Below are 13,757 nucleotides of genomic sequence, written 5' to 3'. Positions count from 1 at the left end.
GTGAGGCTGGTGGTGGCTGGGAGTGAGGATTGTCCATGGCGAGGAAGAGCGTGAGCCTGGTGGTTGCAAGGGAGCGAGAGTTGTCCGAGGGGAACAGAGCTGAAGGTGGCTGAGTCCAAAGGGGAGGGGCTGGGCGGCGAGGCAATGGAGCTCGGAGAGGAGATGCTCTGGAGGAAGCACAGAGACAGCGAGTGAGCAAAAAATCCAAAAGCACAAGAGGTATGAGACGCGAGCAAAACGTTTTCAAAGAGACGGCCGATCTACCACATGGAAGGTTGAAAACAATCTGGCGCTGGAGAGGAGTGAAGCAGGCGTCATACTGCAGGTAGAGATGATTGGTGATGAGGCACAGGTGAGGAAGTGTGCCAAGAGCTCCAGCGTCCGGAAGCCACGGCCTGCCCCTGCAACACAGGGAGAGACGCAGACAAAACCACCCAGCACACAAAAACACCAGCCCACCAGCCCACACAAAGTAACGGGCACCACACCACACTGCTTTTTGGAGCTGAGTCTTAATAGTCTGCATAGAGATAGAGTGCTGCAGGGTCAACGTTGTCTTGTAGACCGATGTGGAAATTAGCTTTGCCCTGGCTCCCACTTGAGAGAGCCAATGGGATTTTGGTTTATTTCAGAAAAGAAGTTCTGTGGCAAACAAACATTTATGATACTTACACATTGTGTTCATCAAGAGAATAAATGGTACACAAATGAGCACCACTTTTATGATTTTTGGAGTGCAATTGCATGACTCAAAATTTACAAGTGGGGTATTTACTGATATATTTTATGTCATAGAAGAAAAAAAGGCTTTTAAGCTAGTGTTAACCACAGACCTTATTTCACGCATCTAAGTAAAACCCATTCAAAAAACCTGTTGACTTCAAGACGAGGCACCTGGTGGTGCAAAAATTTAACGCAAGTTCCTGGGTTTAGGACTCATTCCTGCACCACTCTTTGGATTATGATTTACCATAGCTATGGGTCCAGCTTTAATTCATGGGCTCAAAGCCTGCCTCAGTCTACTTTTTATAGTCTTTGGATGTGTTTCTCTCTCTCCCTGTTGTGAGTTGTCCCCAGTAAATGAAAACACTTGAATTTCCAAAGAAAAACAGAAATTTATACATTTCAGCCCCTCGGTGTCACTTAACACAATAAATTGCACAACATGACGCAAGTGAAGGTTAGCAGGTAAACATTTCAGGTGCCCATCATTGAGATTAGAAAGACATTATACATAGTCACGTAGCATATTCAAGCTGTTGTGATACAGCTTTCGTTGAACTTGTACTGAACTTTGTTTTTCTCTCAAAGATATAAGAGTGATTGTCTTGTCTGTGGCACCGAACACAGATTGACTGTGATGTGTCCTATCGAGACATATTACAACACGCTGAAGATGCATCACTTCTTTGATGTTATTTAGTCTTCTCGACAACAGATTCTTGTTCAAAGTATGCTTTATCAAAGATTGACAAGAGAAGTTTGTTGTTTCATGATTTCTTATGAATATTAATGAATAAAATGACTCCTTTCAAACGGTGGATTTTCACAGAGAGGTATGAGTTTCCTTTTCTACCAGCAGGAAGAAGCAATGGCTGTGATTGAGGCAGGCTTTGTAGACAAGCTTCACATTAAAATCAGCCCGTTCTCTGGTTCGATTTGTTCACATGTCACAAGGGAGCTCTGCTATTTTCTTGGAGGCATTCAACAGACGTGTATAGGAAAGGGAAATATCTCAAGGGTAGAAAATTTGTATTTTTTGTCTCATTTGGTAATAGTTGAATTTATTTTGTAGATGGACTGCAATAATGGATGTGTCAAAACAAAAACATAAGGATTTGTGTAGTGGGAGTGCAACTTTACCTGGAGCACACAGCATGTTGACTCTCCAGTCCCAGGAGAGTGTGGCGGCTGCATGTTCCTTGTATCTTTTTACGTTGTTGGTTTGTGTTTCTCTTCGTGTTTGACACTCCAAAAGCCAATTCCCATGTTTCTATGTTTTATTACCTTTTCTCACTCTTGCAAATCTGGCTGTTTGTTTACCTGCAATGTGCTTTTAATTAGGGAAGTTGAAGGTTTTATAGACATAAATAGCAATAGACATGATGCCATACCCAGCTAAGTAAATACTAGCTGGAATTTCATTTTTTAAATTAATGGCTTGACATCTTGGGGAAAAACACAGAAAAGCTGCTCTAAGTTAGATGAAAAGATTGATACCACTCTCATTTCTCTATAGTAACTTGGAAACAAGCACCAGCTGCTGGTTAGCTTAGCTCAGCACAAAGAAATTGACGGGAACGGTAGCATTTTTGCGGGGTGTAACGTTCTGTTTAAGGCCGGGCAGAGTGATTCCCTGAAGTCTTGGAGTTACTGGCCAGTCGGCAAGACAAGGCCCCGTAAAACTGGAATTTGACTGTTTCACTTGTAAAAAAATGAGATATGACGCTAAATTGTGAGCTTTAGATTTGCTGGTAGGCTGATTTTATTACCTCTGGACAGGGCTTATGTAGGTGTTCACCCATTTCCAATCTTTATGCAAGTTAAGCTTATTGATTGTTGGCTCCCTCTACATATTTAATGTACAGACAACGTTGACTGATGAAATTGGTACCAGTCTTCTCATCTACATCAGGGGCATACACTCTGTGTAGTTAATTTGCATGTCAATATATTTTTGAACTATTTCCATACAGAACTTGAATATTACGCAGCGAAAAAGCAAGATTGTTTTTGTAACAAGATCAATTTTTTTTTTTTTGTTAAACTTTTGTACAGCAAATAAAGGCATCAACTAATCACCTTGCGCTTATACTTTACCATACTTAGTATACTTAAAAACACCAACATTAAGACTTGTCTAAACCAAGAAGTAAAACTTTATTACCCATTTTAAATATGGCAATAACAGCGCATACAAAATCTACTCGTCTAGTTTTTACTTTTCACATTAAAAGCCCCCAACATATACACTATGTAATTGTGTACCAGAGGTAAGTCAATAAAAACATTCAGCTCAAGTTAAACTTGCTTACAGTAGCTTAGACTATACAACAACTTACCTTAGGCAGATGATGCTCTGCCTCAATCCCGTTAGTTTTTGCAAATTTGCATTGCCGCCAGTAAATCTATTCGTATCAAAACTTTTTATTGAACAAGTCTTGTGACTGCTGGAAAATGAAATCGCTGCCGGCTATGAATAGATTTGATCCAAAACAATCTCAGGCAAGTGTAATTTTTGTTGTTGTTTATTCGTTATTGTGTGTGAAGACTTATAGTCGCAGCAAAAGAAAAGGATAATAAAATTCTTTACCCTTTACTTTAAAGGTCTAGTGTGTAAAAATGAGTGGCATTTAGGTAAGGATTGCTGATTGTAACCACCGAAAATTTCCCCCATGTGCACGAGTGCCATGTGTGTAGGAGAGAAAATGCAAAAACATGTAAACGCAAGTGGCCCTTTTAACACCAGTGTTTTATTGGATGGTTCTGAGCTACTGTAGAAACAACATGGTGGACTTCATGGAAGAGAACCAACTCTGTATGTCGATATAAATGGCGAAAACGATTCCTGTTTTCAGGTGATTATACACTAATGAAAACATAATTATAAATATTATTTTCAGTTTCTGCCAGTAGATACCCCTAAATCCTACACACTGGACCTTTAAGTTACGGTCACTATTTAAGTGTTGCTGTGTATACAAAAAGCCCTGTGACTAATTTAATACATATCTTGCCTGCTATTTTTCCAGGTAGCTTCGTGAATGCAGTCTCTTTGAAATGCAGTCTCTTTGAAGTGTGTAGGAAATGTCCATTTACTATAACGGTCTATCCCTCAGAGGCAGTGTCAGAGAAACAAGCCTTAGTGAGCCAACCTTTGAAATAATTAAGACCAGTAGGCCGAGGGGACACCCCTCAGTTCATTAATTTCAGGTTTTAGAAATGATAATTAGCTGGCTTTTTATGTCTGAAGTCCTCCTTCTCTTCCCTTCCCCCCTTGCCTGCCATCTCCCTCTCTCTCACTGTTGTGCTTCCTCTGTTGCTGTCTTTATTCCTAACTCTGTCTTTGTCATCTCTTCATCCCTCCAGTGGTTTGCTTTGATGCTAAGATCAACTTTGACGACAACGCCGAGTTCCGTCAGAAAGCCGTGTTCGCCATGGACGACATGACTGAAAGCGACCCCACAGAGACAGAGGCAGCTAAGTGGGACCTCAAATATATTGGACTGGACGGAAATATTGCATGCTTTGGTATGGAAACAAAACCCTGTAATGGAGCTTATTCCTTCGCGTGCGCGCACACACACACACACACACACACGCACGCACGCACGCACACACACACACATACACACATGCAGACCATTAAATGATTTCTCCCATAAGCGAGCCCCTCCTGGCATAACGCTTTAATGTGTCTCTTAAGTCACATAAGTGAAAAGCTCGGACACAGTTAAAACTTAGTCAAAGTAAAAGCAGCCTGGGCTCTCCACCAGTCCACATTACAAGCAGCTTTCTGAGGACTCCAGAAGGAATGCTGCCGTAACCAATGCGTTCTAATTAGCTATAATCCGCCCAGAAAGTCTCCAGTGAGCCAGATTGTTAGCACTCTCATTAAAGGCCCCCTCTCTTGTCATAAATCAAAGCTTTTACAGTGTACAGCAGCACTAACAGGTGCTCTCTCGTCTTACCCCGTAGCCTCATAAACACATTAGATGTCTGTTAGCACTATCCCCCCCTACCCCCCATGCACACACACATTCTGCATCCCCAGCTCCCAGTCTCTCTTAAAGTAACAACAGCTTTTAAGGCCCTGCAGCTTCCTCGAGAGCTCTGTAAGCCACCAAAGTGACAGCTGTTAAAGCGAATTTCCCTTTTATTGAGACCTCGGTCGGGGAGCTTGCCAGGACACAAGTTCAGCTTTGCTAAACCAAATGAAGTAAGACGGGGTTTTTTTGTGCACTTGGCTCCCGCACAACCCAGCAGGGTAGCGACGCTGGCAGTTGGCTAAATGATGACACAGGCCGCAAAAAAGCGCAGCAGAGCCTCTTTTAATCAACGCTCCTTTTTCTGAAGTTGGGAGTCGGGTCCTAATCAAATTTTCTCTGTGTTGCTCGACTTGAAGCATTGAATATTCCTGATTAGAAGATTTCCAACGATTCACTTTTTTAAGTGTGACATTTTTTTCAGCTGTTTGCTCTTCTTTGGGTGATAATTTACTGCTGGATTCCTTTGTGGGTGTTCGCACAGTACATGTCATCTTTCCTTCCGCGATGGTAATGTTATTTTAATTAACTCATGGCCGCTGGCATCACACTTTCCTTGCAGGGACTTTTGTTTCAATTTCTGGACTCCAGCCTAGACTTAATGGTCAGATTTAATTTCATTACACTTAAACTTAAATACACATAAATACATTGGGTCATTATTAGGTTATTGTTCCACCAATGCTTACTTACAGTATAAAATGGATGCAAGCTTACATCATAAGTCCCACTCCTGAAAAGGCACCTTTTTATCAAGCCTCTATAAATCATTAAAGTATATAGTACACTATTTAAAATATTAACTGCACAGCAGGGTTTCTGACACCTTCATTTATTTGTGGCGGCCCACTATGATTAAAACATCTGCCGCCACGTAAAGATTTTTATTTTTGGAGCTGGATCATTCATTAGGAGTGCGGTTGAGATATGTATACCATTTAGTTATTCATTGCACCACTCTCTCATAGCATAGAGTGTATTCTGTGCACATACGGAGCAGCAGAACATCAGGTGCTTTGAAAGTGAAACTAAACCGTTGTGTCGGGTCTTTGCTTTCACTCACCTCTGCAGCAGGTGCTTCCCTTTATCTAGTTGAACTTATCAACTATGAAATGTATCAACTGATCAATTATACACCTGCAATTCACAACTGCTGCTGAGGGAAAAAAAACTCACGAAGAGTTCTGCCTGAGCTGCATCATTCACAGATCCACAAAAGAATACAGAATAATAAAAAAAAAAGGACACACGTGCATTTAAAAGAAAAAAAAGTTGCCTCCCTCCCTTGTCAGTTACAGCCACACATACTCTTTACTTCTGTGGGAAACACTGACCTGAATATAATTTTACAGTGAATGGAGCTGGTTTGGCCATGGCCACATGTGACATCATCGACCTGCATGGAGGAAAGCCAGCTAACTTCCTGGACCTGGGGGGAGGAGTCAAAGAGAGGCAGGTTTACGAGGCCTTCAAGCTGCTGACTGCTGACCCTAAGGTAGGAACAAAGTGTTGAACAAGTGGTTTATGTGCTTTTTTTTTTCTTGTGTAGCTTGATTGTTAACAATTGAGTACATGATCCAAATTGGTCCTTTATTTTATAGAACAACTTCAAAGAAAAAATCTGAATCAAAAAATGTTTTTTAAACCTCCTGTTGAATTGCCTTTGATATTGCAGTCATGTATCTTGTCATAGCACGCTCATACAGCCCTGTCTGTCTGGTTAGCGCTTTGTCACTGAGACAACGGCGCTCATTAGACTCGGGATCTTGGCATATGTCCATGTTTCACTGAGGGAACCAGAGTCTGGGAGGCTGTGTGATTATATGCCATCATTTCCAGTTGCAGTGTCATGATAAATCGCTGCTCCGTATTCTACAATAAAACTCTGCTTTAAAGAACTTGTCATTACATGTGCATCCATGCACATATACACATGCAAATTAACAAACAGCACAGGCTCATATGCACCTCAAAAAAAAATACTGCAAATTCAACTCAAAGCATGTCTCTGAAAGTCTCGCAGCTCAGGATGAGTGGCAGCTTTGGGTGTTTTATAAGTGATTCAGCTCTATGTTCAGAAAGCTAATAACTCCAAACTAAACAATATGAGCCCTGTAACGATACCACAGTGCAGATTGTGTGTTGACAGTCATCACACCGCTAATTCCCCCGCTGCTGTCACTCCCACATCCCTGGACTGATCTCCGGTTGCCTCTGTGTTAGCAACTCTGGCAAGGTGTGGTTGTCATGCAGAGTAGGATTTGCTACCTATTCAGTCCTCTGCCCCCTTTTTTTATACCTGTGTTTACACATGCTGACTTGATTTGGCAGGAAAATTCTTCTGAAGATGTGTTTCACACTATATTTAAAAGATATATATGTACACCTGGGAGTTGTCTTGTTCAACCACAGCTTTCCAGTCCATACATGGGAGTAAGTCACACGAACAAGTCACAAGCAAGTCTAAAGTCTTAACTGTCAAGTTGCAAGCAAGTCCCAAATTACTGTGAGGATCAAAACAAGTCAAGCCGAGGCCTGGCTATGATTCAAGCAAGACAAGTCAAGTCATACTAAATTCTGATGTTTTGCGGTTTCAAATTTAAATCAGTTTAAAAACAAAAAGTGTTAAGAAAACTGTTGCAGCCTGCTTTCACTTTATAAATCTTACTGATATTCAACATATTTTGGTAATTAACAAAAGCCTCCTAATTGAACAGCAATTGTGAGTGGGGTTCTGAAATCATAATTAAAAAAGATGATAAGTCTAACACATCTGAAAGTTTCCTAGTTACTGTTTGACCAGCCAATAAACTAAAAAGTGAGCTAAAACGACACATAAAAGTACTTTTCTTCATGTTTTTTGTTTTTTTTTTAAATGAGGGATGAAGATGGATGTTGTCGGCCAAGCCACAGATTTTTCAGCAGCAGACTTTACATACTACTGTTCTCTTTTTACTGCTGACATCGACACCATAATCCTTTATTCCAAGTTGTATTATTTTTGGACTAGCTCCCTTTCATGATAGATTTGAGCGTTGGCCTCTGCTGGTCTGTTGCGTTGTAGTACAGTAGGTTGACAGGTTGGGTGCATTGCACAAAATCACGTGTTCAAAAACAAAACGCAACTTCTCCATTACAAAAAATGCAGAAATTTGATAAAAAAGTCAAATCCTTTTGAGTCATCAGTCTCAAGTCTCAGTCAACTCTCAAGTTGTGAACACCAAGTGGTCATGTCCCCGGTAACTGGAGAGAATATTTTTGACTGTTTACACATGTAGTTGACTAGTTATGTCTCACTCTTCAAATTAATTTTACACCTCTGTCTGCTTTTCTGACCTCACTAGAATAGCACTGGCTTTCTTAATTTAAACATCCAGAAACCATGAAGAGGCTGGGAATATAGATAAATCGACTGTAATACAGTTGGCTCTAAAAATAGATATTGTGTCAATATTACACCACCAGAAAACTCAATTTCACCCTAGCATAATGCTCAGTTCTAGAATTTTTCATACAACTCAGTGTTAGTGGTGTGGGTCTAGAAATGGTAGCGTTTGTTTAAGCATTCTGCCTCATATTTACAGCACAGCAGTGCATGGACCGGTGTTGCACACCTTTATAGATGAATGTTAAAAAACTACCAACCTTAACACCCAGCAGGTGATACATTTCCTCACTCAGATTTCCTCTGTGTGTTGATTCTGTTTGTTCTCACCTGAATGCAACCCAATGGTCTGTAGGGGAAAATAAAAAATGAATATGGTGGATGAAAAAGAACTGTGTTCAATTGGGGAGAGAAAACTACAAAGACATGTCACTCTCTCCTAGTATGGGATCATCTATTGTTATTGAAGCCTTTTAAAAGTTGGAAATCTGCAGAAGCAAATTCAGGTTTTTAAGTCTGCATTCATTGTGCTCCCAAAAAACCCGCATGGACAAGAGGATCCTCCTCCACCCTCCTCCTGTTTCTCCTTCTCTTTCTGTCTTGGGCTGGTTCCCTAGATCCAGATGGGGGAGTAAGCCTGCTGTCTGTCCCTCCTGCTGCTGTGTATGGAAATAGAGACAGGGAGCTCCTCCCTAACAGGGAAAAAAGTAGAATAGGATTGACATTAAACTGGGTTGGAAGCACCATTAGCATTTCAACCAGGGGAGCTGAGAAACCTGCTCTGATCTGTGGAGGGAATGTTAATCATTTCACAGTAAGAGCGTGCAAGAGAGCTGCTCATTTGCATTTTTTTTTCTTTTTTTTCTCCACAAATTACTATTCCCAAACTCAAAAATATGAGCTGAAATTCAAATTAAAAAGCATGCCCTATGATAAGTGAATAAGACAAGGGAAAAGTATTGATTCTGTGTCTCAATAAGTTATGAAGAGAGCATTGTTCTGCTTGTTTGCCTTAAATATCAAGGCAATCGCCACTTATGGCCTTCAACTATGCAACCCTTTGTTGGCAATATGTTCACCATTTAAAGTCTGCGATGCACTGGTTTACTTGTATTTCAGTGTTATTGTTCTACCTTAAAAACATTTCTTCTTCTCTCAGCTTACAGTTTTGACAGCATATGTTATGGGGATTCTTATTTCCACAGGTACTGCATAAATTGAGTTTGATAACGGCTGCAGGGAAGGCCATTAATGTTCTGCTGCATACATGAATATATGTTGTGGTCTGTGACTTTTGAGCGGGGAGATTAGAATGGTTTATACTCTGTGGAAAAGAAAGTGCATTCAGCGGCCAGGCAGGAGGTATAGAAGGAAATATCCCGCTGTAATGACGGCATACATTTCCACAAAAACAGGTATTTTGGTGTCTGTCTTTCCTTTCACTCTTTCTCCCCTCAGTCTCTTTTACGCTTTTGTCTCCCTCCCTCCGTCTTTCCCGCTCTCTCCCTCTCAGTCTCCGCTTTGATGTCTCAGGCTCATTGTGCTGCGAGAAGTAGAAGTGATGCGAGTGTACTGCCAGCGCTGAATAGCAGGGACGTGAGTCTGAGATGACAAAGCCTCCTTTTTTCTTGTTTGCTCACTTCTCCAGTATCTACCCTTACAGCATTCATTACCTTAAACATTATTATTCTTTGTAAGAAAAGGGAAGAGAAAACAGATGAAATGAGGATACTGTATGTGAAGTGAAAACAACATGGGGGGAATAAAAGGCAAAATGAAATGATTGGGGAGGGGGGGTCATGAAGCAGTGGGTAGCCCAGTGTGTGTTTTAAATACTGTATGTGAGATGTTATGTAGCTCAGCTGGGTGTACTAGAGTATTCAGCTTTGTTTGAATTTTGCCCCCCGGCTTTTTAAGCGAGGACATATTTATTTTTCATGCTAAAATAAATAGCCCCACTTTCTTCATATCCACGTATAGAACAGTCTGTTGACAGAATGGCTGAATTTATTGAGGTTTCCCTCACATCACCTGTAGGCACGAAGCAGAAGCAGGCAGCAAATACCAACAGCCAAATAACCTCGTTATTGCCTTGTGCCTGTACCATAAAGAAAGTGGCAGATGGATGTTTTGTCCAACTCAACATCCATTTTGTTCTCAGGGCTTAAGGCAGTTTTCTGTAATTTTTATGGGCCAGAGTAAATGATGACATTTTTTCTAAAACACACTCTTGTTATTGGTGTGTCTGTATTAGGGCCACCACTATATCAAACATTCAGTTATCATGGCAAGGATATTATTAAATAACTTTTTTTTTTATTCAAAAGCACCACCTGTCTTTGGTGCAAATGAATAATGACATACCTGTTCTGTATTTTTAAAATGGTTATCACACTTTGTGATACACCATCATCACACAGATATTTCAGTCCAAACCTGTGCAGATAACATCTTTAAACTATGCATGCAATTATTAACCACATACAGCAGTTTGTGGGTAAATTTACATGGGAGATTGGGACTGGTTAGACAGTCTACTGTATGAATTCTTTCACCTGCGCCGACTCGTGTGTGCATGTCTGTGTGTTTACAGCCTGGTTAACTTCACATCAACTATATCGCTGGTGTTGCAGGCTTAGATTTTGATCAGCTGAATGTAGTATAAACTAGTCTAGGCTTTGGTGGTATCTGTTTTTTTCATATCCCCATACTTTACTGAAATGTCACCAGAGTATCTGGTGGATGACAATATTTGTGTGCTGTGCAAGCCCCCTCTCCTCCCGCCATCCTTAATAAACCTAGTTAGAAATAAAAATGTGCAGTTTTCCGGCATTCTTTCTCTGCCATATCTGGGTGGCTGTTTACACTCCTGTAGGGGTGGGAATTACCAGATGCTCCACAATACAATAATATCACGATACTTAAGTCGCAATACAATATATTTTCACGATTTTAAACGTTTTGTGAACATGTGACAACATATAGAAATGCAGAACACATTTTGAGAATTTCACAACTACTTTATTTATAACCTCTTGATAGCTGATCACATTTTCTTGATTTCTTTTGCTTCTTTTGGTTGCTTTTCTGCAACATACATTCCGATTTTTTAAAATCTTTGTCAAGAGTATATTTTGTCCCCAAAGGATAATTCGCTCATGTCTGTTATTCCCACCACTCGCCCTGAGTCACAATGCTTCTGAGCTCAGTTATCTGTTCCAACAGTGGACTGACCTCTGGTGGTGCAGGATGTGCAGTACATATAACACATCCTCAATACAGCATCTCTGTATGAGTTCAAAAGAAAGAAGAGCATCTTCATTTTCGATGGTATTAATAATCATGCAGTTGGGATTTCTGAATACCGGGGTATACCATAATTCAGTGATATCACCCAAGCCTACTAAAGTCAAAGTGCTGCAATGTAATTTTGCTTTATTGCAGAGTGAGTGGGTGACAATGGAGATCATTTGTGTGGTCAGTTGTGTGTGCTGGTTATCATATTTGTGTTTCTATCCACAATCAACAAAATCACCATCTTTTAGAGACTCCACAGTATTCTAACTACACTGGGTCAACTATTTTTGAGTGCAGATAAAGTCTTCCCCTCTCAGAATAACATTTTGTTCTACAGATGCTGTTGGCAGCAAGCCCACATATCCGTCGTTGTGGGTTGTGAATGTTCTGCCTTCCGCTCAGTTCTTTTGTGCGTCTGAGTGCAAAAGGTAAAATCAGATGGAGGAAGAAGAATAACATGTTTGAAGAAAAAAAGGGAAAATAAAAATAGATGAGTTTTTAAAGCTCATGTGGCACCTGGGAATCTGTTTACCATTTCCTGATGATATTTTCACAGTTAGATAATCACAAAATGTGAGCACACATACAATACAGGGTGTGATTCTGTGAGAAAGTTTCCATGTACGGCTGTGCGTCTGCTTTCTCGGTTGTTACCTTCAGGCTTGTTGCATGCTGCTGTAGTTTGCCGTGCCGCTGCGTTGTTTAACGCGAAAGCAGGCGTGCAAAATGAGGAGGCTCCACTCTGAGGTGAAAGAGGCACAGATTGACACATTAGCATTAGTTCAGGTGGGTGACCCACCTCCCAGGCAGATACGGAGGTGTGTTCATGTGCATGTGTTAATTTAGTTGCATAATCACGCTGTTGATCATGAAACAACTTTTCAGCTCCAACTGGCATGTGTGATCTCAATTTGGATGCTGAGGCTCACCTGTGTGTGTGTGTAGTTTTTCCTTCTGAATTACTGCAGCATATTCACATCCCGTTTATGGAATTATTATGTATGCCCCCTAGTGCTTCAGCCCCCTTTGCCCCTCTAGCAAAACTACATGCTATTTTCTTTCTTTCCAGCTCAGTGACTCTGCTTTAACTCACCTTTTGGCCCCACTTTTATCTTTTTCCTCCTTGTGGCAGTGACACTCTTGAGCCCAGCCAGCCCCGAGTCCCAGCTCTCGCTCTACAGGGGACGCACAACTATTACTACCTTTCTAACACTGTTTTCTGTTAACTACGAAAATGTCTTCATTAGTATTATTCAGTATTATTCACTTTAGTAGTGATGCACACCTACACATTTATAGCAGTGCCCCCAGTGTGTCTTCCTGCCAGTCTGTTATCTCACTATTTCCTTTCTTGGTTCCTTCCTCTCCTTTCCATGTCTTCTTGTCCTTTCTCTCACTCTCTTTGCTTCTCTGTATCGCTCTTTTCCTCTCTGTAGCCTTTCATCTTGCTAAATCCTGTTAAAGTCAATGTGAGGAGCTCCCCTCAGTTTCATGCCTGCTGGCTATATCCCACAGGAGCCCAGCCACTGCTTTTTTCATCCCCATATGGAGACGTCTGAGTCCATGTCTAATGTGCCTCAACATGTATGGAGTCACAGAAAGGCAGTTGCTTTGGTCCAAGCCAGGTGAGCCACAAAAATGTGTTATGAAAAGTGCACCATTAAGTCTTCACACTGCAAAGGAAAAGAAGGAAAGGAGTTTTATTTTACAGGGCTGTGTCCTAAGGGTGTTACAGCACACGACTGTGATGGAAATAAAACAGCTCATTCAGTCATTGTGCAGAAAAGCAAATAGGTCTAAATACATACTTGTATTGTCGCACCCATCACAAACACATCTGCACACACATACAGCCCCCCGGGGACGGCAACAACTTTTAATCACAAGAGTCACCTGTGATGCGAGAGCCTCCATGGTGTGTTGTTTTAGAGGGAAAGAAATCACCTTTCTGTGCGAAGCCGAGGGCCCGTGGGAGATGCTGGGTCCCTGTGTTATAAACACAAGCAATGCAAAGCCGTTGAGAAAAGGAGGGAAAGGCAAAAACAGGCTACAGCGGTAATGGAGTTCATTCCCAGAGCGCAGAATATTACACAAGTACTAAATAGGGGGCCAGCCATGGAGGGACGAGTACTTAGTCCAGCCAACACACTGGGGCTGCCATATTGAGGCCAGGCCACAGAAAGAGTGAACATTGCTTGTAACTGGCAGATAGCGTTGGGGGTTAGTGGGTCTGTGTGCTTTAAGGGAAAAGTGGCTCTGTGGGTGATGAATTTCTTTTTTTTTTTTCACTTATATGCTGTGTAGGTCAT

General features: G+C 41.2%; 1 protein-coding gene across 1 annotated transcript in view; it reads left to right on the top strand.

Annotated features, from left to right (window-relative positions):
* suclg2 (succinate-CoA ligase GDP-forming subunit beta) overlaps positions 1-13,757 on the top strand; it is a 111,805-nt gene that overhangs the window by 55,117 nt on the left and 42,931 nt on the right. The window contains exons 8-9 of the mRNA XM_042495608.1: positions 4,090-4,251; positions 6,119-6,261. Coding sequence (XP_042351542.1) covers positions 4,090-4,251; positions 6,119-6,261 — 305 coding nt within the window. The remainder of the gene's footprint in view (positions 1-4,089; positions 4,252-6,118; positions 6,262-13,757) is intronic.

This window comes from Plectropomus leopardus, chromosome 2 (assembly GCF_008729295.1).
Source record: "Plectropomus leopardus isolate mb chromosome 2, YSFRI_Pleo_2.0, whole genome shotgun sequence".
Taxonomy (NCBI): Eukaryota; Metazoa; Chordata; class Actinopteri; order Perciformes; family Serranidae; genus Plectropomus; species Plectropomus leopardus.
Note: the sequence above shows the minus strand (reverse complement) of the source record. Positions and strands in the feature narration are given on the sequence as shown.